The sequence below is a fragment of the Oenanthe melanoleuca genome, chromosome 9, assembly GCF_029582105.1.
Source record: "Oenanthe melanoleuca isolate GR-GAL-2019-014 chromosome 9, OMel1.0, whole genome shotgun sequence".
NCBI classification, from domain to species: domain Eukaryota; kingdom Metazoa; phylum Chordata; class Aves; order Passeriformes; family Muscicapidae; genus Oenanthe; species Oenanthe melanoleuca.
The window spans coordinates 4,623,038-4,646,411 of NC_079343.1; the positions used below are offsets into that span (position 1 = coordinate 4,623,038).

The 23,374-nt window shown below is 59.3% G+C and overlaps 3 protein-coding genes across 3 annotated transcripts; 2 read left to right on the forward strand and 1 right to left on the reverse strand.

The window, feature by feature from the left end:
- Positions 1 to 1,155: 1,155 nt before the first annotated feature.
- CFAP410 (cilia and flagella associated protein 410) lies at positions 1,156 to 7,602 on the forward strand. Its single transcript, XM_056499161.1, has 7 exons — positions 1,156 to 1,306; positions 2,579 to 2,597; positions 3,176 to 3,222; positions 3,909 to 4,138; positions 4,900 to 5,059; positions 5,427 to 5,520; positions 6,676 to 7,602. Exons 1-7 carry the CDS (start codon positions 1,230 to 1,232, stop codon positions 6,790 to 6,792), a joined length of 744 nt encoding a protein of 247 aa, XP_056355136.1. The 5' UTR covers positions 1,156 to 1,229; the 3' UTR covers positions 6,793 to 7,602.
- Positions 7,603 to 10,902: 3,300 nt separating this feature from the next.
- On the reverse strand, positions 10,903 to 17,218 carry PFKL (phosphofructokinase, liver type). Its single transcript, XM_056499248.1, has 22 exons — positions 16,977 to 17,218; positions 16,344 to 16,417; positions 16,175 to 16,252; positions 15,902 to 16,091; positions 15,635 to 15,800; positions 15,487 to 15,531; positions 15,310 to 15,418; positions 14,898 to 14,993; positions 14,726 to 14,818; positions 14,316 to 14,441; positions 14,164 to 14,228; positions 13,938 to 14,001; positions 13,706 to 13,852; positions 13,537 to 13,607; positions 13,362 to 13,449; positions 13,090 to 13,242; positions 12,815 to 12,979; positions 12,583 to 12,644; positions 12,163 to 12,274; positions 11,975 to 12,074; positions 11,762 to 11,867; positions 10,903 to 11,677 (listed from the first exon to the last, which is right to left on the reverse strand). The coding sequence occupies exons 1-22, from the start codon at positions 17,059 to 17,061 to the stop codon at positions 11,530 to 11,532; spliced, it is 2,343 nt and encodes a 780-aa protein (XP_056355223.1). The 5' UTR covers positions 17,062 to 17,218; the 3' UTR covers positions 10,903 to 11,529.
- Positions 17,219 to 19,293: 2,075 nt separating this feature from the next.
- On the forward strand, positions 19,294 to 21,760 carry PROCR (protein C receptor). The gene is made up of 4 exons (XM_056499251.1): positions 19,294 to 19,558; positions 19,639 to 19,875; positions 20,714 to 20,980; positions 21,062 to 21,760. Exons 1-4 carry the CDS (start codon positions 19,498 to 19,500, stop codon positions 21,172 to 21,174), a joined length of 678 nt encoding a protein of 225 aa, XP_056355226.1. The 5' UTR covers positions 19,294 to 19,497; the 3' UTR covers positions 21,175 to 21,760.
- The last annotated feature ends 1,614 nt before the right edge of the window (positions 21,761 to 23,374 follow it).

A 23,374-nucleotide genomic window follows, 5' to 3' on the forward strand; every position in this document is an offset into this window, starting at 1 on the left:
GAACACCCAACCTCCCTCTTGCAGTTGTTTCTGTTGCCAAGTAAGGTGGAAACACACAGAAAAACACTGGGAAACTCTGTGTTAATCCCTTTTTTTGGACTAACCACACTGCTTCTCTAGACCCTTTTATTCCAGCTCTCCCATTGAACCACCTGCTGCTGTTGCACTGCTGAAGATAAAAACTGGAGGTTTTTCTGTACCACATCATATGGTATTGCAGAAACCCAGCAGTCCAGGAGAGGATTCCTGAAGGACTTTGGCTCTGTAAAAATGTGTCCCGAACCACTTGAGCCCCAAGGTTGGTTCAAAGGTGAGTGTTAGTTTTCGTTTTGCCCCATGGGATAAGAGGAGTAAGAAACTATAGTGCTGCATTAGTCATTCTTGAGATAGTTATTAACTCTTGTTTGTACAAAACATACTTTTCAAGGGCTGAACCATCACCTGTTGGAATGTTCAGGAACTGACTGAGGAGAGAGGGGGCCAAAGATGCAGATGGGGAACAGGCAGGGATGGGTAAGAGGACATAAATTATATACCTATTATAGAAAATGTAGAAATATTTTATTTGTGCACACTTCATACATATATAGATACAGGGGTATATGGGGATATATGTGTAAAGTCAGATACAAAGTTATACACTCATGTGTTATTCCAAGGGGGAATGAGATCAAATTGAAGGAGTAGGTTTAGGTTAGATATTAGGGGGGAAAAAAAATTTGTCTGTGAGTGTGGTGAGGTCCTGGCACAGGTTGCCCATTTAAACAATCTGGACATCTTCAAGGCCGGGTCGGACGGGGCTTGGAGCAACCTGGGATAGTGGCGGGTGTCCCTGTTCATGGCAGGGGGTGGAACGAGATGGGCATTTCCCATCCAGCCCAAACCATTTCACGATCCCACGGTGATCCTTTCACATAAATATACACCCACAAAGGCGTAGCTCTGTGTACAAAACATTCTCTAATGAGACATAATTAAGCGGCTAATAGGATTTACCCGTAAATATGAATAACCACCTCAAGCCGCGCGCGTTGCGGCCGCCGCGCTCGGGCGGGCGGGGCCCGGCGGCTGCGGCGGAGCCGGACCAGCGGCGGGGCGGGGAGAGGAGCGGAGCAGAGGGAAGGGAGGAGAAAAATCCATCCCCGGAGCCGCGGGGCCGCCCCGGCCGGGCGGAGCCTGACCCGCCGCTCCCGCCCCTGCAGCCGCGGCGCGGCCCGGCCCGGCCCGGCATGAGGCTGAGCCGGGCGGCCGTGCTCGCACAGGCCAAGGCCGCCGCGCTCGACGGCGTCCGCCGCCTCAACTGCTGGTGGGCGCGGGGACAGGGACTGAGGGGGGACAGGGACTGAGGGGGACAGGGACTGAGGGGAACAGGGACTGAGGGGAGCAGGGACTGAGGGGGGACAGGCAGGGATGGGCCGGGGGACAGGGACTGAGGGGAGACAGCGACTGAGGGGGGACATGCAGGGACTGAGGGGGGACAGGGCCTGAGGGGGACAGGGACTGAGGGGGGATAGGCAGGGACTGAGGGGGGACAGGCAGGGACTGAGGGGGTACAGGGACTGAGGGGGACAGGGACTGAGGGGGGACAGGGCCTGAGGGGGACAGGGACTGAGGGGGGACAGGGACTGAGGGGAACAAGGACTGAGGGGAACAGGGACTGAGGGGGGACAGCGACTGAGGGGGGACAGGCAGGGATGAGGAAGGAGGGCAGGGACTGAGGGGAAACAGGCAGCGATGAGGAAGGAGGAGAGTTTCGGATGAGGCTGAGAGGAAGGACAGTGATGGAGGGGGGACCGGGATGGAGAGGGGACTGGCAGGGATGGATGAGGGGTGGTAGGCCAGGATGGGGAGAGGACAGGTGGGGATGGAGATGAGATGGGTAGGGCTGAGGCTGGAGACACAGGCAGAGATGGGGAGGGGGTTCAGACAGCGCTGGGGAGGGGAGACAAGAGTGGAGGGACGAAACTGGGTGTCAGGCAGGGATGGACAGGGCTGGGTAAGGACAGACAGGCAGGAGTGGGGACCAGGCAGGGCTGGGTGAGGGGTGTCAGGCAGAGCTGGGTGAAGGAGGACAGGCAGAGCTGGGTGAGGGGTGTCAGGCAGGCTTGGGTGAGGGGTGTCAGGCAGGGCTGGGTAAGGGGTGTCAGGCAGGGCTGGGTGAGGGGTGTCAGGCAGGCCTGGGTGAGGGGTGTCAGGCAGGGCTGGGTAAGGGGTGTCAGGCAGAGCTGGGTGAGGGGTGTCAGGCAGGCTTGGGTGAGGGGTGTCAGGCAGGGCTGGGTGAGGGGTGTCAGGCAGGGCTGGGTAAGGGGTGTCAGGCAGAGCTGGGTGAGGGATGTCAGGCAGGGCTGGGTGAGGGGTGTCAGGCAGAGCTGGGTGAGGGGTGTCAGGCAGGGCTGGGTGAGGGGTGTCAGGCAGGGCTGAGTGAGGGGTGTCAGGCTGGGTGAGGGGAGACACAACAAGGCCCATGACTGTGCTGGAGCAGTTTGGTGGAGCAGGCTGGGGGCTGGTGGGGCTGTGGGGGGTGCAGGGGGAGGCTCAGCCCTGCTGTGCTCTCACTGACCCCCCTCTCCTCCCACAGGGGCAGCCACCTGACGGATGTAAGTACTGGAGGAGCCAGAGGAGCCTGGGCCCACAGCTGCAGCGGGGACACCATGGAGGCCATGGGGCTGGCAGGGGACTGGGGAGGGCCTGGCTTCAGGTTGGCCTGGTGCCTGTGAGCTGCAGGGCTTTTCAGGGTTGATTAGCATCTCACACCATTAAAAAAAAGTGATTGTTGCTGTTTCCACATTGGAAAATTTCTCTCCAAGGCCCAGCATGAAGCTTCAGAGAGCATGACCCTAAGTCCTACCTCTGCAGTGATTTTGGATGAGGTTCTGTCTGTAGGGGAAGGCTGGCAGGGGTGGGAGGGAGCCTTTCCTGCCTGTAAAGGCTACAGAGTTGCTGGAGCAGAAGAACAATGTGACGCTGGCTGGTATGTGCACTTCCACTCCTGAGCAGAGGCTGGAGGAGCTGCTGACGCTGCACTTGCTGTGTCAGAAAATCTCTGATGCTGTTAAGCTCGGTTTAGACTGAAGCAAACCCAAATTCCTAATGGTGCTTTTTGTGATTTCAGTTAGGTTTATTTATATTTTCCTCCACGAGTGCCAGCTTGTTGTTTCTGTCTCTTCCTGCCCAGATATCCATATGCCGGGATTTGCCCAACATCGAGGTGATCACGTTCAGGTGAATGCCAGTTTGCCAGCTTTGGAGAAGGCAGGGAAATCACCTTTTCCTGGGGATGGTTTCTTCCCACATTGCTGGGGTTGTGTGTGTGAGCTGCCTGGTTCTTCATGCCCCATTTCTCAAGTAGCAGAGATACAGAAATGATTATTCCTCACAGCTCCTCTGCTGTATTCCCTGTGCTCCTTGAGAAAATATTCTGTTTTGATAAGTGATAAAATAAACCCCTTAGGATTGTTGCTCCTGAAATTCTATTCTGTAGTTTTGACGGGCCTCTGTATGTGGCTTGTTTCCAAAATGCTTGTTGGAATATTTTGTGGATCTCTCAGAGCTTTCCCTTTCCATAATACACTCAACTTTCACCTATCCTGGGAATCCCACGGATCCAATGTTCTGCACATTCGAGCCTTTTAACTTGGGAATCTTACATGGGTTCTCCTTGGGTGGGTCTGAAGAGTTGCTACAGAAAAGGGGGCACTTTGGGGGAAGAAGAGGCTCTTTGTCATCCTCAGCAGGGTGGAGCAGCGGCTCTTTCAGTTCTTCCCTCTGCTGACAAAGATGAAATACCGCAAGCCATGGGCTGAACGTCCCAGGGGTGAGGCTGTTGCAGGAAAGGGGAGTGGGAAGTGCTGTGCTCCCTCCTGGATGGGGCAGCGAGGGTGGGACGGGCTCTGACCATGTCTCCGCAGCGTGAACGGCATCTCGGACCTGGAGCCGCTGCACCGGTGCCAGAAGCTGAGCGAGCTGTACCTGAGGAAGAACAACATCGCGAGCCTGGATGAGCTGTTCTACCTGAAGACGCTGCCGCGCCTGCGGGTGCTGTGGCTGGCGGAGAACCCCTGCTGCGGGCCCGACCCCCACCGCTACCGCATGACCGTGCTGCGCAACCTGCCCAGCCTGCAGAAGCTCGACAACCAGGGTGGGCTCGGGCTCCTGCAGGCAGCCCACAGGGCCTGGCAATGGGGGTGTGTGGGCTCCTCTCGGAGGTGTCATGTGGGTTTTCCTGGAGTCAGGAGGTGTTAGGGGTTGAGTTAGATCCAGTGCTTCTAAGCTGTTTTTTCTCTTTATCTTCCCTTTCCATTTCTCTTCCCCTTTCCCATCTGCCTTCTCTTCCTCCTTCCCTTTTTCCATCCCCATCCCCATCCCATCTGCATCCCCCTTCCCCTTCCCCTTCCCCTTCCCCTTCCCCTTCCCCTTCCCCTTCCCCTTCCCCTTCCCCTTCCCCATCCCCATCCCTCCCTATCCCTCCCTATCCCTTCCCTTCAGGCAGGACTGAGCGCCTCATTATAGCTCAGACAGTACCACTAATTAGTGGTTTTTACAGCTCTCTCTTTGCTGTGGCCAGACAAAGGTTCTATAACTGGATCTGCTCCTGTAGAAAAGCTTCTCTGTTGTTTTTTTCTATCCGGTAGCAGCAATTTGGTGGCTTTTGGAGCTTTCTCCAGGGACAAGAAATAGCAAAGCATGTTTGCATCCCTCCCTGATACCCTTCTCACTTTGGTAGGCTGGTGCTTGCTTCCAGCATCCTCCTGCACAGGTTTCGCTGCAGGAGGAGGATGAAAGCAAAATGCCAGACAATTTTTGGACCGAGCCCCTTGGGAACAGCTCTGCAGCACTGAGATGCCATCCCCCTGGGCTGCTGCAGCTGATAGCAACAGGCATTTGTTGTGGCCTTTGCAGCTGTGACAGAGGAGGAGCTGTCGCAGGCGCTGGTGGATGGCGTGGAGATCACGGCCCCGCCGGCCCGCAGGAGTGTGGAGAACGGCTGGTCTGAGTCCAGCGCGTCCAGCGCCGCCGGGTCCACCACGGAGCTGCTCAGCTGCAGCCTGGAGGAGACAATGTGAGAGCTGGGCAGCTAGCAGCATTTCTGGGCTGAGCTCGTGGGGCAGGAAAGGACCCTGACATTCTGGGGGCCAGGCCCACTGCTGGGGCAGGTTCCCATTGTTCTGGTTACTGGGTCAGTGGCACTGCTGGGGCTGGTTCTGTGTCTGCCAAACAGGCTCTGCTGTGGGGGGTGACCCAAGCTCATCAGCTGCATGTGCAGGCAGGGATGCATCCTCTCTGATCTGGGAGCTCCAGTCCATTCCCTGGGCTCCTCCAGCCAGATACTCTTTGCATGGTTGCCTGTGATGAGGAAGGATTGGCCTGGCAGAAGAAGGTTCTCCCACCTCGTGATAATAACATTTGCTTTTCCTTCCTACTTTTAGCAAAACTCAGGAGGAGCTTGATATGAAGCAAGTTCCCAGGGATAAATATTCCTCCTTTTCCTCTCAAGAGACAGATTGCAGCTGCAAGAAGAGAGTGAGTATCTTTTAAAGACCAAAATGCTTTTCCTTGTATGTGGGGCTGAGCCCCAGCATTGAACGATATGGAGGACTTTGGATGTCCCCAGAGGAGGGGAGCAGAGCTGATGCCAGGGCTGGAAGAAATGTTCAGGAGCAGCTGAGGGCTGTGAGTTTGTTTGATTTGGACAGAAGGAGGACAAGGAGTGACCTCATGCCCTCTGCAGCTTCCAGAGGGGATCTGGGGAGGGGGTGCTGAGCTCTTCTACCTGGGATCCAGCAAGAGGAGACATGGGAATGGTTCAAAGCTGTGCCAGGAGAGGTTCAGTCTGGAAGTGTTTCTTTAGCCAGAGGAGGGTCCAGCCTTGGGAAGGGGCTGCTGACCAGGAAGCTTAGGTGGTTCCTCAGCCTCCTCCATCATGTAGCCTTGGATGAACCTGGATTTTGGTGGTTCAGCTGGAACTTGCAGAGTTCTGGACTCAGTGCCATTGCATCAATCAGCAGAGCAAGATCTAACCCCACTGTCTCACTCTGCCATAGCTGCCTAGAGCATCACCACAGGCTCTGACCATTAAAAAGGGGGGAAGTCACCCATCATTGCAGCTGGAGAAGTTCAGGTTGGATGTTGGGCAAAAGATTTTCCCTAGAAGGACAGTTATTTAGGCTGTGGAATCCCTCCCTGGACTTCTTCAGGACATGATTTGACAGAGCCACAGCCTGGTCTTGGCACTGGTCCTGTGGTAGTGGCAGGGCTGGGGGCCTTCAAGGGTCCTTTGCAGAGAGTACCAGCTCTCCTCATTCCTTAGAGCAGGGGTCCTCTGTCCTTTCCCATCCTGCACATGCTGGAGAGTGAGGGTGGCCGGTCCTGAATGTGCTTTTCCTTCCAGAAGGCAGGCTGGAGCGTGGCCAGGAGCCAGAGGCGTGAGGGCAGCCCGCACAGGACTGGGCGGGTGGGTTTGTCCTGCATTCCAGCCTCGTCACGTGCCACATGCAGCCTCTGCCTGTGTTTGCCCCGAGGGCTTCCTTGTTAATCCCGCTCCCGTGGCTGCAGGTGGCTGTTCCAAACTGCTGCCAGTGCTGCTGCTGGTGGAGGAGTTGGTAGGAAGAGCAGGGAAAATCTAGTGTCCTTGTCCTGGCTGGCTGGTGCAAAGCAGTGTCTGCCTTATCCCGACAGAACAATGTCCTGAATGCCATCCTGCTGCTCATGAAGGAACTGGACGCAGAGGGGCTGGAGATCATCCAGCAGACGGTGGCCAGGAGGCTCCAGAAGAAGGAGGTGCAGGAAGAGTGACAACGCCCATCCCCATTCCAGGCTCCCTGCAGCCCCAGCCCCGCGGCGCTGCCCTGCCCACACATCCCTGGCTGCAGCCAAAGCCTCGGTGCTCCCCGCTCTGCCTCCCATGCCAGGGCATGGGATGGGGTGGGATGCTCCTTCTCCAGAGATTTCCTGCTTGTGCAGCAGGCTCTGACACTGTGTCCTGTGTGGCTGGGGCTCTTGGATGGGAGCTGCAGGCAAGTCAGCAAAGCAGAAAGGAAGAGGGCTGCAGCCAGAGGTGCTGTGTGATCCGAAGGGGAGCAGAGCCTGCTGCTGGCTGGAAAGGTCTCTGCCCCTCAGCCAGCCTGGGAGTGCACAGCACCTCTGAGGGCAGCTTGTACCACAGAGATTTGGTTTGGTAAAGTCTGACAGGGAGATATTGCCTGAGATGGTCACTGGCTGGTGCAGGTGGTGAAGGTCAATGTCCCCTTATTAATTTATTTTCCAGCTCTGGCTGACTTCCTCAGGTCCTTCCTGGCGCACACAGTGCCTGCTGTGGTGATCAGGCAGCTCAGAGGAAAGCTCAGAGCAGCTTAGGTGAACCAGAAATGACTCCCACATCCTGAATGCTCAGCTGTCCTCTCACCCCAACATTCCCTGCAGGCATTAGAGCAGCTTAAGGAAACATTCCTGTTAAAAGGCCCTGAGCATTCTGCCTGCTTTGCACAGGCATCAGGGGTGGGTGTTGCTCTTTAACTGATAAAACTGCATTTTCCAAGTTTTATAGAGCTGTTAAGTGCAAACTAAACTGTTGTGACATACCAAATAAACCAAATTATCCTTCAAGGCTGTGTAAGTGGTGGCTGGGTTCAGCAAAGGCCTGGCTGGGGGCACTGCTCCATTACCTCTGGTTCAGGGAGTGCATTGTGAGCCTGGAGCAGGAGGAGGGCTGGGAGCCCCGCGCCTTCCCGCTTCACTGCACCTCTGACACGGTGAGCCTGCTCCCAGCGCTGCTCTGCAGGGCCACTGGGCTGCCTTGCAACCTGCCTGCAACCACAGGGAAGCAAAGGAGGTGGTGAGGAAGGCTCAGTGCAGAGCCACGTGGGCAGGATGATGGCCCCAAGATACGGGACACGAGCCCTCTGTGCCTCCCAGCGCTGCACTGGGGATGTTGCCTTCCCATGGCCCTCCTGTCCCTGTTTGTGCAGTGTCAAGGCTGTGCTACCAGGAAGGAATTCTCAGGGATGGTGACAGCCCTGTGTCCACAAGCCTGTTTGCCTGACCTTGGTGGGAAGGAACACAGTTTGACTCTTGTCACTCAGGGAGAGATTTGCTCATGCCTTTAGCTCCTCGAAAGACCTTTGGTCTTGCCTTCTGCGTTAAACCCAGCTGCAGTTGTGTGATTTATGATGTCCCAGACTTCCTTTGACGGCCAGGGCCTGGGAGACTCACCCTGCTGAGTGCAAGTCTTCTCCCAGGCCCCTGGCCTGTCCATGTCAAGGAACAGGGGACTTGTTGTTGGGATGAGCTGGACCCCAGCTTTTCTGGGATGTGAGTGATCAAAGGAAGCATCCATCAGGACTCGGTCATGGGGCTGGTGGAGCAATCTCCATGCCCTTGAGGCCACACTGACACAATTCCTGGAGAAGTTTGGCTGCTCCCTGCCTACGTGCTGTGCTTGTTATCCTTGGCTGCTGCTGGTGCTGCCCTCAGAGCTCCCAACTGCTCCTTGCAGCATCCCAGTAAAGCCCAGTGGGAGCTCAGCCTCTCCTGGGCCCTGGCAGCCTGCCTTCCACTGCAGGATGCTCCTGGAGCCTCACTCTGCCCTCTTTTCAGGGTGGGCTGGATGTGCCGGCAAGTTTGAGAGCACAGTCACATCCCTTCCTGCTCATCCTCGGAATGCAGTGGCTGTGCCTGTCCTTTTTCTCCCAGGAATTTGGGCCTCCAGGTATTTTTTTTAGTGGAAATGAGGTGTGAGGGCTGTAATGACTCCTGTCCCTCAATGTGCAGCTGGTCTGAGCCTAGGGACACCCCTGTCCCCATTCACAGCCTAAACCTATTTGCTACAGGGCTGTGCTGCAGACAGATTTTCCACATGACCTGCTGTCACCCTGCCCTGCCTCAGCCGGGAATATTGAGCGGTGAATGGAGATGATTCCCAGCTGTGGGAAATGCCAGCAGCTGTACTGAGCCACTTCCCTTCAAACCATCCTCAGAGACTCTGAGAGGCTGGTGGAGAGAGAGGTGTGAGGGAGAGAGGGAAGGAGTGGGCTGGGGCTCCCCCAAAGTGGAGTGGCACATGGGAGAGCCCATTTCCCACCCAGAAAATGGAGCTCCGGGAGAAGCCAGGTCTGCCTGTGGTCCCCAGAGCAGATACTCATTCAAGAGCAGCAAGGTCTGTTTCTTATGGGTCCAGGGAGGAGACAAAAGTTATTATTTTCCTCTGGAGCCCAAAATGTGTTCAGTTAGGGGAAAAGCACTGAAATAATGGAATCATGGAATGGTTTTGGGTGGGAAGGGACCTGGAAGCCCATCTCATTCCACACCCTGCTGTGGGCAAGGACAACTCCCACTAGCCCAGGTTGCTCTAAGCCCCATCCAACCTGGCCTTGGACACTTCCAGGGAAGGGGCAGCCACAACTTCCGTGAGCAATCTGTGCCAGTGCCTCACCTCCCTCACAGCTGATAATTCCTTACCAATATCCTGTCTAAACCTGAGGCACTGGGAAGCCATTCCTTCTCGGCGTGACACTCCAGGCCCTTGTCCAAAGTCCTTCTCCAGTTTCCTTGTTGACTCCTTCAGGTACTGGAAGGTCACAATGAGGTCACCCCAAAGCTTCTCCATTTGAACAATCCCAGCTCTCTCAGCCTTTCCTCCCAGCAGAGCTGCTCCATCCTCTGCTCATCCTGGTGCCTCCTCTGGCTCCACATCCTTCCTGTGCTGGGCCCCAGGGCTGGGGCAGCTCTGCAGGTGGGGTCTCACCTGAGTGGGGCAGAGGGGCAGGATCCCAATCCCTTTCCTGCTGCCCACACTGGGGTCAGCCCAGCTCAGGGGGGTCCTGGGATGGGGCATGGCCAGCCTTCACCACCTGCAGCCCAACCCCTCCTCCAGGGGCTGCTCCATCTGCTCATCCCCAGCCTGGATTGATCCCTGGGTGTTGCAGTTTTTGCGTCTTATCTACTTCAGCACCAGCACCTGATGGTGTTAAGCCTCATAAGAGTCCCATGGGTCACTTCTAGAGCCTTTCCAGGGCCCTCTGGATGGCCCTGTCCTTCAGGAATGTCACTGCACCCCCAGCCTGGTGTCACCTGCAAACCTGCTGAAGGTGCCGCGAACCCTCTGTGTCAGTGATGAAGATCTTGAACAACACTGCTCCCAGTACAGAACCCTGGGACACCACTGTCACTGATGGCCACTCTGAGCCACTGACCCTCTGGATGTGATCATCCAGCCAATTCCTTATCCATCTAACAGTCCATCCACGGAATCCAGCTCTGGCCAATGCAGACAGAAGGATGTTGGGTGGGATTGTGTCCAGGCTGTATAGAAATCCAGATGAACGTCATCCATAACCTTTCCCTTGTTCACTGAGGGAGTCATTCCATCAGGGGGCAAGTCAGGGGGCACTTTCACTTGGGGACAGCTCCAAAATAACGGCATGTTTGACCCCAAAGACTGTGATGCATGCTGGTGCTGTCCTGTGGGCTGCAGCCATCAGCCAAGAGCCCCAGGAGGGAAGTGGCCTGGGAAAGGGGCTCCCTGTGAGCGTCTGGCGCAGCCTGAGCACACAGAGCTCAGCCAGGCCAGCACACTTGGCCAGAACTCTGAGAAACTGCCTCACAAACAAGCACTGCACCACCCTACAGCACTTGGCTGTTTCCCTTAAAGGTGGGAACCGAGTGATCTTTCTCTGGAATTGAGACTCAATTGTGAAAGGATGCTGACTTTGCACCCACCACGACCTGAAGAGAGAGGAGAAGCTCCCTGTGGTCCCACTCTCCCAGGCTTTGAGGAAGCACCAGACCAGAAATCTCTTGGCCCAGCATTAACCAGGGTGGGAAAACCATGAGTTTTTGCTTGTCCCCCCACCCTGCCCCTGTCCTGCCACCTGTCCCCCCCCCACAATGACCACTCCAGGAGGCAGGTTTGGCTCCAGCAGGTTTTATCTCTAGAGGAGAAGAGCAGCACTGCAGGCAGTGCAGGATCCGGGGGTCACAGAGCAGCAGTGAGGTGACAGACACGGCGCCCACAGCCACGCGGTGACATCGCAGCCAAGCATCATGCAAGGGGACAGGGGCTCGCCAGGACCCCCGTGCTCAGCCCTCCAGACCCCCACGGGGGATGGAGCTTCACCAGGGCACCCACAACTCCTGGGACCAGCTCCAACCATGGCTCTGCATCCTCCTCGCTCCCCTCCCGCACGTGGGGCAGGCGACTACAAGCAGCAGCAGTTGGCTCAGGCGGTCAGGCCGCTAAATAAGGACTCAAAATACCCCATCATTAAATAAGAATAAACTATTAAGGGAAAATCAAGGGTCTGGGCTGTGCGGCTGGGCTCAAGCAACTCTTCTGCATCCGCACAGGGACCAGAACCCACAGCAGTGATTCGGGGCAGGATTGTGCCGTGCTGGGAGCCAGCACCAGGCTCTGCCTGCTGTAAGGGGTCGATGGCAAAGCTACAGGGCTACTGAGAACAGAGGGGACGCAGTGCTCCCCCAGCAGCACGTGGGCACAGAGAGGACACGGCGGGGCTATGGGTCAGCCTGGTGGCACTAGAAGCCCTTCTCGATGCTGAGGGTGCGACGAGTGACGTGCTCCATCTGGCCCGAGATGTACTCGGTGAGGCTGATCTGGTAGTTGGCAAGCATCTTCAGCATCAGCCGTAGGTTCAGCCACCACTGCTCCTGGGGCAGCCTGTGCCTGGCAGGGGGACACAGTTCTAGAGCAGACACCCCGGGAAGGTTCCCCCAGGAGCTGGTGAACTGCTGGGGCAGGGGGACTTACTCAAAATCCGTGACTTTCTTGAGCTCTGTCACGGGGCTGAAGGCCACCACCTTCTTCCGCAGCCCGATCACACAGGCAGTGTCTCCAGAGTTGGCAAACACACGCCCTGGGAGGGGGACACTGCTGACCTTGGCTACCTCACTGGGGGCCAAGCCTGGAGCAGCGGCCACCAGCCTCCCCCACCCCCCATGGGAAGCCCAGCCCTCAGCTCACCCTTGCTGTAGACTTGCTGCAGCTTCTCTGACATCCACAGCACCGCCTTCACCCCCAGCTTGGTCCCGTAGTTCCGGTCAAAGGGAGTCGGGGCTCCCCCCTGGGGACAGAGAAATGGGGATGTCAGGCCTTGCCCAGCTCTCAGGGCCAGCAGGGCCCATGTCACCCTGTCCCCTGTACCTCTGTACCTGCTGGAGGTGGCCCAGGACATTGATCCTGCAGTCGAAGATGCCTTTGCCCTCGGAGGAGTAAAGGTTGTAGAGGAACTCGGTGGTGTAGTGCTCATGGCACTTCTCATTGCTGGGGAGCAGAAGGAAGCAGAGGGGGGCTGCTCCTTCCTCTGGCATGTCCAAGGGTCCCCCTTTGTTTCCCATAACACCTTTTTTGTGCTGTTTTGTTCCCCCTGAGGCCCAGAGCCCTGGCCTGTGTCCCCAGAAAGATCCTGTGGCTGGGGTGGGGACGGCAGTGGAGGCACCCAGTGTCCCAGTGCACCCAGCAGAGGCACCTCACCTGGACCCCTCCCTGGCTAAGGGAAGGGCTCAGCTCCAGCCTTGCTCCCTGCAAGGGCTGGGGGTTGCAGTGACTGTCCCCAGGAGCCCCCAACTCACCGCAGCACCAGCCCTCTCTGGATATCTGTCTTCATTTTGTCAGTCAAGTGCTCCACGTTGGCCTGCAAGATGAACACCAAGATTCCAGCAGCCATCCCAGAGTGTCCAGTCCTGACATCAACCCAGCATCTGAACAGCATGGCTGTGTCCTGCAGCTCCTGCCCTGCTCTGGAGCCCTCCCTTCCCCAGTTTTCCTTCTTATTTTAGCCAAGAGCCGTTCCTGCCCGCTCACCTTCAGGTCGTGGATAGTGAAGGGATCCTCATAGACGTAGGCAGCGTCGGCGCCCACGGCGATGCCGGTGACCGTGGACAGGTACCCGCAGTAGCCCCCCATGGTCTCCACGATGAACACGCGCCGCTTGGTGCCCGAGGCCGACTGCTTGATGCGGTCACAGCTCTGTGCCCAGAGAAGGGGAGCTCACACCAGGGAATGCCACATTTGCTCCCCCAGCACGGGACATGACGGAAGGTGGAGGAGGCCCTGTGAGCTGTCCCTGTGTCCCTCACCTCCATGGCAGCGTTGACGGCCGTGTCGGAGCCCAGGCTGAAGTCGGTGCCGGGCACGTTGTTGCTGATGGTGGCGGGGATGACGCACATGACGATGCAGAGCTCCTCGTACTGCCCGCGGGCCTCCACCAGCTGCAGCACCCCCTCGTACGCCTGCAAGCAGCCGAGGGATTGGGAAATGCTGGCCCTGCAGCCAGATCCACATTCCAGAGAGATTCCTCTGGGATGCCCACAGCCACCCTGCCCCCACAGAAGCAAGGATTCTGCCGCACCTCAAAGCCCCCAATGACCAGCAGCCCCTGGATGTTGAATTTGCGCACGTTCTCCACGATCTTCTCCATGCAGGTCTTGGGCAGCGTCCTGTGGTGGGGAAGAGGGGGCAGACAGTGGGGTGAGGATGGTGGGGACACCCCTCCCCTACACCCCCATCCCCAGGGCTGCACTCACCTCTTGGTGCCCAGCATGGAGCCGCCACGGCCCAGCCATCCTGCCACGTCGTGCCAGCCCACCTCGCGGACCTGCGGGCACCAGCGACAGCTCAGGGGTGGGAACAGCCCAGCCCCTCTCCCCCAGGGCCAGCCCCATCCTCCAGGACACCCCATCACTGTCCCCTTACCTGCCCCTTGGCCAGGCCCTCGAAGCCGTCGCTCACCACGTAGATGGTGTGTCCCTGGCAGATGCCGATGCGCACGGCCGAGCGTACAGCAGCGTTCATGCCGGCGGCCGGCGCTCCCACGTTCAGAATGGCCATGCTGAAAGGGCTCTAAGGGACAGGGATGGGAACAGCATATCCCTGTGTGTCCCCAAGGCGGGCATGGTGTGCCCTGCTGCTCCCCATCACCCCTCACCTTCTCCTGAGCTGGCTTCTGGTGCGCCAGCAGCTTGTAGATGTTCCAGTTGTTCTCAAAGCTCCTGCAAGGACACGGTGATGTGTCCCTAAGGCACATCTGGGGGATGGGGGAGTCTCCCCAGTGCCCCTGGGGTGTGACTGGGGACACCCTTCTGGCTGCAAGAGCCACAAGAAGCCCCTAACCAAGAGGGATGTGTCCTCCAGTCCTAGTCCCTGCCCCTCACCTTCCACGGAGCTGGATGGCCTCCTCAAACCTCTTCTCATCCATGGCCTTCTGCACATCCTTTGTCTTGGACCGAGAGAAAGGTGCAGCACTATGACACTCACATTCACAGGGAGGGGAGTGGGACCCCCACCCAAATTCCCTGGTACTCACCACCTGGACACACTCCATGAGTGGCAGCCGCACCGACTGGTTCCCGGACAGGCTGACCACGCAGGCCGGGGTGTCCGGCGTGGCCTCCAGCAGCGCCATCACCGCCTCCATCCCCATCTTGCTGCTCTGCAAAAGGACAGGGGCACCTGTGACACTGTGGCCACCAGTGCCAGCTGGGTGGGATACTCAGGGATGCTCCCACAGTCTTGGAAACCACGTGGCCGCTGATTCACTGCTGGAAAGCTGATGGTTTTATTTAAAAATCCAGTAAATGAGGAGAAATGGGTGCACAGCTCTGCCCAGCACAGCGGAGCTGAGTCCATCCGAGCCTCACCCAGCTGGCACACCCTTTCCATTGGGCAGAGGGATGGCAGGAGCCATCCCCTCTCTGTGCCCTCCCCTGGACCTACCAGCACGCGGTCGAAGGCGGACGGGGTCCCCCCGCGCTGCACGTGGCCGAGGACGGTGACCCGCGTGTCAAAGCCCAGGCGCTGCACCACCAGCTGTGGGGAAGAGGGGACGTCACGCTGGGGACCCACGGGTGTCCGTGGGTGCCAGGCTGGTGCCGGGGCGGTCGCTTACGTCCTTCACGTAGTTGGAGGAGATGGGTTTGCCGCTGCGGTCGATGGCGCCCTCGGCGATGATGATGATGTTGAGCCGCGAGCCCCGGCTGCGTGTCTGGCACGAGGGGAGGACAAACGGCCACCGCGGCTCAGCCAAAACTCACCGTGGGCCGTGTGTGAGCGCCCTGCCCTTCCCACCACCAGTGCTGCCCTGGGGGCTCCTCGGCTCACGGGCAGCTGAGCCCCCAAGCCAGCGCTGCCCCTGGCACGCGAGGGCTGGATTTGCGCTCGGCTGAGTGCCCCGGTTCACAGGGACAATGGCGGCAGCTCCCGAAGCTTCCCAGGGGCCGGGCACCGCTGCAGGGCTCAGCCCAGCCTCTGCAGGGACTCCCCGGGGGGAACAGGGCATGGGACGGCAGGAACCCCCTCACCTCCCCGAGCCTCTCGCACATGAGGTCCTCCCAGCCATCCTCCGGAGGGGATTCCGGGATGAAGAGCCAGTCAGCGCCCGAGGCCAAGCCGGACACCAGCGCCAGGTACCTGGGGGGACACGGTGGTGACAGCACTGGCCCCAAAACGTGGCACCCTTCCCACCCACGGGGGCTTACCCGCAGTGGCGACCCATCACCTCCAGCACGAACGTCCGCTGGTGGCTGCAGGACACAGGTGGGAAGAGAAGGAGGTGGGTGGGAGCGATGGCCGGGGCGGTGCAGCCCCCAGCCCCCAGCCCCCAGCCCCCAGCCCCGTCCCGCTCACCTCTGCGCCGTGGTGGTGATGGCGTCGATGACCTCCATGATGCGGTGCAGCGCCGAGTCGGTGCCGATGGTCATGTCGGTGCCGCAGAAGTCGTTGTCGATGGAGCCCACCAGCCCCACGATGTTCAGGCGGCAGTTCTTCTTCGCCACCTCCTCGCTGATCTGCCCTGGGGGGGTCACAGCCACCACAGCACACCGGTCACTTCAGGGCGCCGGAGCCCAGCCCTCGGTGGGGCCGCAGCAGCCCTCGCCCGGGGGGCTCACCCACCCTCTCGGAGCAGCTCGTCGAGCAGCCCGGCCCACTCGGAGCGGAAGATGTCGGCGCCGGTGAGGCTGCCGTCGCCGCCGATCACGCACAGGTTGGTGATGCCGTGCTCCACCAGGTTGCGGGCGGCCCGCAGCCGGCCCGCCCGCGTGGTGAAGGCCTTGCAGCGCGCACTGCCGATCACCGTCCCGCCCTGGGGACAGAACGGGCACCTGGCTTGTCACACGCCTTCGGGGGCTGGGAGCTGGGGTCCCGTGGCCCCGTGGTGACCCTCACCAGCTGGATGATGTTGGAGACGCTGAGCCAGTTGGCCTGTTTGATGTTGTCACCCCCCTCCACCAGCCCCTCGTAGCCCTGTGGGGAAGCAGAGGGTGGAGGTGAAAGGTACCCCGGCACAGGGGGGGGGATCCCCCCAGCGGTGATGGGGAGCAGGGGGAACCCCAACCTCATAGATGAGGAACACCTTGGCTCCCACGTATATCCCCATGCGGGTGACAGCGCGGACAGCGGCGTTCATGCCTGGAAAAGTGATACGTGAGCTGGAGTATTCCATGGGACCCTGCACCCCACAGCGATGGGATCCTGTCGGTGACCCTGAGGTGTCCCTTAGAGTGGGGGAACCCCATGGGACCCTGCACCCCACAGGGATGGATCCCATCGGTGACCCTGAAGTCTCCCTTAGAGTGGGGGAACCCCATGGGACCCTGCACCCCACAGCGATGGGATCCTGTCGGTGACCCTGAGGTCCCCTTGAGTGGGCGGGGAGCCACGTGGGCTGAGACCGGGCAAGCTCAGCGCACAGCCGGGCCGAGAAACTGCCCGGGAGCGAGCTGCTTATCCCGGGGAGGGGACGGGCATGGGGACAGGGACGGACACATCCCATCCGTGGGGCTCCCCCCGTGGGTCTCCTGCCCTCCCACGGCGGCGGCCCGAGGGAGATGGGGATGATGGGGACGGGGAAGCACTGGGGATGGGGTCCCCATCCGCCCGGACTCCGGCCCCGGCGGTCTCGGTCGCGGGCACGGACACGCGGGGAGGCCGCGGGCCCGGCCGGAGCCCCCCGCCCCGCCGGGCGCACCTTGCGCATCCCCGCCGCTGGTGAGAACGGCGATGGCCATGCCGGCCCCGGCCATCCGCAGCCGCTCCAGCTCCGCCGCCGCCATCGCTGCGCTCCCGGCACCGGCGCCGCCGCCGCTAACACGCCCCGCGACACGCAGGGACCGGGGACACGCCCAGGGACACGCAGGGACCGAGGACACGCCCAGGGACACGCCCCGCGACACGCAGGGACTGGGGACACGCCCCAGGACACGCCCCAGGACACGCAAGGATCGGGGACACGCCCCAGGACACGCCCCCCCCGCCCCGCGGAGTGTCGCGACACGGTGCGCGTGTCGTGCCGGACCGTGGGCACACGCCCCGCCATCCCGCGTGAGGGCCCAAGTCCTGCGGGAACTGCCAGTGGAGCTGCCCAGCCGCTCTCCGGAATATTTGGAAGGTCCTGGCTGTCCGGTCAAGTCCCAGGTGACGGAGCCATTGTCCCCATCTTTAAACGAGGAGCCTGGGAAGCGGACCAGCCGCCCATCAGCCTCTCCTGTGTGCCTGGGGGGATCCGGGGACAGACCCCCTGGAAGCTCTGCTGGGGCAGGCGAGGACGGGACGTGGGTCGGGACAGGAGGGCTAGTCCTGCCGAACCAACCCCAGGCATTCTCTTCTCCCTCAGAAGGGTCGTGGGTGTATTTTATCCGGATTTCTATACAGCCTGGACACAATCCCACCCAACATCCTTCTCTCCGCATTGGCCAGAGCTGGATTCCATGGATGGACTGTTAGATGGATAAGGAATTGGTTGTGTGAAAAACGAGGTTCCCTTTCCTGGTGAAATTTAAGAAGAGACAAACAGTAAAGCAAAAGGTTATAACATCAGGGTGTTTGGTATTCAGCCACAAGCACACCTGCTGTTTTGGAGACACCCCTTAAATTCATCAGCCCATTGCATATTCCTAGACCCATCATACATTTTCAAACTTTATATAAACTATTTTCAATATTTTAAGAACTGTTTTACATGGCTACTCCTTGAGTTTGCATTTTTAGAGCATACGTGTTTTTTTGGCTGTGGTTTTAATGTATTTTCTTTATCAGACTTAATTTGGGCTGTGGTGTTCAATTTCTACAGTCAGTGCTGGTAGCTGGTGTATCAGCAGTAGGTGTCTTTATTGGGTGTTATCCAACCAAGCAGGCAGGTGGTGAGGGCTGGCCATGCCCCATCCCAGGACCCCCCTGAGCTGGGCTGACCTCAGCACGGGCAGCAGGAAAGGGATTGGGATCCTGCCCCTCTGCCCCACTCAGGTGAGACCCCACCTGCAGAGCTGCCCCAGCCCTGGGGCCCAGCACAGGAAGGATGTGGAGCCAGAGGAGGCACCAGGATGAGCAGAGGATGGAGCAGCTCTGCTGGGAGGAAAGGCTGAGAGAGCTGGGATTGTTCAGATGGAGAAGCTTTGGGGTGACCTCATTGTGACCTTCCAGTACCTGAAGGATCTGCAGGAAAGATGGAGAGAGAATACTGCCAAGGGCCCTGACAGAGGGGAATGGCTTCAAACTGCCAGAGGGCAGGGTTAGATGGGATTTTGGGAAGAAATTGGCCATGAGGAAGCTGAGGCCCTGGCACAGGGTGCCCAGAGAAGCTGTGGCTGCCCCATCCCTGGTAGTTTTCAAGGCCAGTTTGGATGGGGCTTGGGGCAACCTGGGCTAGTGGGAGTTGTCCCTGCCCACGGCAGGGAGTGGAATGAGATGGGCTTCCAGGTCCCTTCCCACCCAGAGCTTTCCATGGCAATATTCCATGCCATGGCAGGCTGTGTGATGCCACTATGTGCCACCCCAGACTATGCCATGCTCTGCCAATGAGACGAGCTGGAGCTTTTACTAGAATTTCACATTTTTAAGTTTTTATTGATAACTATTTTTGATGCAATTAAAAAACAAACCTATGGAGGAGGCCCTGCCATGGATTTCTCATCCCCACTTCCCAGCTCAGCTACCCAGAGCGTCTCCCCTTTCCAGGGAGGGGGGTCCTGTTGCTGGATGCCCTCTCCACACAAAATACTCCCCATTCCCTGGGAATGGTCCCCATCACCGTGTCCCCCTGGGCTCCCACATCCCCCAGGGGAGTGGGACAGGGCCCTGCCCAGCCAAGGGCTGGGGAAACTGAGTCAGGTGCTGGCAGCTCGCCCAGTTCCATCCGTTCCGGGGGGAGCTCGGAGCCTCATCCTGCATCCTCAGGCGCCGCGGGGCCCGGCATATCCGGCAGGGAAGGGGTGCGGGTGGCTCGGGGTAAGGAAATGGGAGAGACCTGGCCGGAGTCCCGCTCTCCTCCTCCTCCAGCCCCACCTCCCCGGCCAGCTTAACATCCCATGGGCCGCCCGTGGGGCCAGCAGCTCTGCCCGGGCTGAGCTCCGTGCCGGGCCAGCCCTGGGGCCAGCAGCTCTGCCCGGGCTGAGCTCCGTGCCGGGCCAGCCCTGGGGCCAGCAGCGCGTCCCCAGCCTGAGCTCCGTGCCGGGCCAGCCCTGGGGCCAGCAGCCGTCCGTGCCATCCCCGCGATGCTGCGGCTGCTGCTGCTGCTGCTGAGCGGGGCGCTGGGCTGCGGGGCGGAGCAGGCAGGTAAGGCAGGGACGCGGCGGTGTTTGGGGACACTGGGGTTGCCTTGGGGCGCACGGGGTGATGTCCCACGTCTCCCGCAGCCCCGCTCGCCTTCACCATGCTCCAGCTGACCCGCGTCTACATGGGCAATTCTATGTTCCGGGGCAACGCCAGCCTGAATGGGCAGATCAGCCATCTCCTGGACGAGAATAATGTCACCCAGGTGCTCCCGCTGGAGCCTCCGGACGCCTGGGCCCGGCGGCGGAACGAGGTGATCACCTACCTGAGGAACTTCAGGCAGCTGGTGCAGCTCTTCAACAAGGAGAGACCCACCCAATGTGAGTGGTACCCGGGACGGGGGTGGGTGCCCCGAGGATGGGGAGCCTCTTCTGCGCTGCCAGGGCTTCCAGGGATGGGTGGGCGAAGGGATGGGGACACGGCCATGTGCAAAACCTCTCTGTGGGCAAAGGGAGCCCTTCTGTGGAACAGAGAATTTCTTACCCGGAGCACACCCTGGGAACGGGATCATGCTCATGCTGTTGCTGCACCTCAAGAAAAGGGCGGGGGGCTACAGCCTGTGGGGTGGTGAGGTGTAGGAACCTTGTCTGCTCCCTGCCTGTGCTCGGCCTGCATCCCAGCTGCATCCCAGCTGCATCCCTGCGTTCATCCCACCTGTATTCGCTTGCATCCCACCTGTATCCCACTACATCCCGCAGCTTGTGGGAACGCTGTTCGTGCTCCTGCCTGCTCTGCCCCACAAGCCCTGTCACCTCTGCTGCTCCTGCCCGGGCTGTGCTTCCCTTTCCTTCCCTTGGTTACCCCCAGAGCGGTTTTGCCCCAGCCCCACATTCCCGTGCCCCTGGTGTCACCGCGGGGTCTCTGGCATGACCCGCCCCGTCCCTCCCGGTGTCCCTGTCCCGGTGTCTCGCTCCAACCGCGAGAGCCACGAGCAGCTCTGTGTCCCAAACCTCCCTCCCTGTAAAACCACAGCTGTGTGGAGATAAGGGAGGGAAAATAATCCCGGCCGGTGGAAAAGTCAGTGTCGTGTTCAAACCGAGGGGAAGCAAAGCCGTGGGTGGTGCGGGGCTGAGGCTGTGTGACCTCGGTGCCCGGTTTGCTGCTGCTGGGACTGAGGGTGGAGCGTGGTGACCCTGTCCCCTCCCTCTGTCCCCGCAGTCACCCAGCACCTGCGCTGCCACCTCGGCTGCCGCCTCTACCCCAACGGCACAGCCCAGAGCTTCTACGAGGTGACCCTCAACAAGACAGCGTTCCTCATCTTCCACGTCCCCAACGCCACCTGGGAGCGGCGCTGGCCCGGAGAGCTCCCGGTGGCCGCCTTCGCCCAGGAGCAGCTGATGAGATACCCCACAACCACCCAGGACCTGCAGTATTTCCTCAACACCACCTGTGTCAGCATCCTGCAGGCTCAGAGCACCAGGACAGGTCCGTGCTGGGGCCGGGGCTGGGGACAGGGACATGGTGGCGTGGCCGAGTCGTCACCTCCATCCCTCTCGCCTCTTGCAGGAAAAGTCAGCGGCCGATCCCGCGCTCCGCTGGTGCTGGGGCTGGTCCTGGGAAGCCTGGCCCTGCTGGGCATGGCCCTGGGCATCTTCCTGTGCACAGGAGGGAGCTGCTAGCGTGGGCAGCCATCCCATGTCACCCCGTGGACTCAGGGGACAAGCCCATCATCTTCCCGTGCATCCATCACCACCCTCTGGAGGCAGGGGACAGACCCATCATCTCCCTGGGGAGGCAGGGGATGGATCCATCATCTTCCCAAGGATCCAGCAACTCTCCATGGATCCATCATCCCCCTGGGGAGGCAGGGGCTGGATCCATCATCCCTGCACAGAGACAGAGGATGGATCCCTCATCCTCCCGTGGAGGCAGGGACCAAGCCCATCCCTCACAAGGGATGCAAGTCCCTTGTGCCACAGACTTTGCTCCCCAAGGACGCCAAGTGGCTTTCCTGTTCCAGCCAACTGGCCCCACCAGCAGCCCTGTGGACAGTCCTCATGCTGGACAGTGCACTGAAACTCCACAAAGAACACTGGGCATGGATGGAAAAATGGGGGGGGGAGCGGCATGGGGGGAAAGCAGCAGGAGAAACAGCCATGGAATGCTTGAAAGGATGGTGTTAAACCCTCACTTCTCCCTGTTCCAGTGGGGATGGAGGGAGGATGTCAGACCTGGTGTAATAAAACCACTCATCAGCTCTCAGCACACCTTTGGCTGCTCTTGTTCCCCTTGGCAGCACTGATGAGGGGCTGTGGATCCATCCTGGACCACAGCTGCTGGTGCTGGGTGGGCTCCTTGGTGTTGTCAGCCCCTGTGCCAGACCTTGGGTTTGGTGCTAAGTTTTCCAGATCTCTGGAAAGACACTGGTGGTGTTTGCAGGAGGGTGTTGCACCTCCTGAGCTCATTTTCTCCCAGCTTTGGTTTGACTCAATTAAGTAATTTTCTCAATGTTTTTCATTTCCTCGCTCACTGTGAGGTGCTGAGGTCAAGCACACACAGCTGTGAGGGGACATTTTTCCTTTTCCACAATCCAAATCCAAGCTAAACACTCCACTCTGACTGTTTAAACTTTGATTGCATTGATAAGAAACCCTTGGCCACGTTTCCCTTTCACCCAAAAGGGGATTTTGAGCTTTCCTGTGCATCTCCACTGCTCTGGTGGCAGGAAGGGCTGGGGATGAGCCAGGAGCTGGCTGGGAACAGCACAGGAGAGAGGCTTTCCTGGGTTAGCTTACTTTTTACTTACTAAAAGCATTAGAGCTCATACTAAAACTTACTAACTTACTTCTACGAAAGTGTGAGTGATTTAATATACTTCAATCCATCCAAAGGCTTTAATTCAACCCCTGCACTCTGATTTCTCTCTGAAGAATTCAGAGACCCCTGAGTCGCTGACACCCTGTGAGCAAGACAGGCTGGGATGAGGGAAGATGGGAAAAGAGTCGAGGGACAGAAGGGATGTGATGATGACCTTAGGGCTCGTGGAGGGATGGAGGAGATGTCCAAAGCCCACATCTCATCACCCTGGAGCAGCCCCCACCTCCCCTGGGCTCCTGGGGCAGTGCTGGGGCGCTCCCCACCCTTGGCGGGCTCCGAGAGGAGGAGAATCCAAGACAAGGGAACGTCATCGCCCTTGGCAGGAGTGAGCTGTGAGCGCTCTGTGTCCCTGCTGCCAGCATCCAGGGACACCAGGGCACTGCCCAAGGTCACACGTGCTGCACTGGCTGCCCACAAAGGGATTCAGTCCCTTCCAGCTGGGAGAAACTGCTGCACTCCCAGCTCTGAGGTTTGGACTCGGGGTAGCTCTGCTACCTGCAGGTGTTGCACCATGGTCCCCAAGACTTGGAGAGATTCCCATTCCCAGTCCCCTCTGCCTGGGTGCAGCTCCTTGCTCCATCTGGGGTGGCTGAGATGCTGTGATGGAGCGGGGATGGCACCCAGGGCAGACCCAGGTGGCAAATCCTGGGGGGTGAGGCCTGGAACAGCAGAGCTTGTTTTTGCTTTTTGCTCCAGAAATGTGTCATCTTTTGGACAGACGAGCAAGTCTGAGCTTCTCCACTTCACACAGCTTTGGAAAATCCTTTTTCCTGGCCCCAAGCCCCCTGTGTGTGTGTGGAGAAGGTTCCAGAACGGAGCTGACTTGGCTGCTCTTCTTGAGTTTCCACAAGGGATGGGGCAGTGGGGATCCCCCAGAAGTGCAGAACCCTGAGGAACAGCCTCATCTCCATTGGTGTCCATGGGCAAGGCACCCAAACCTGGCACCTCCATCCCAAGGCACCTCCCTGGCAGTGACCAGCATCAGCATCTGACCTGGACATG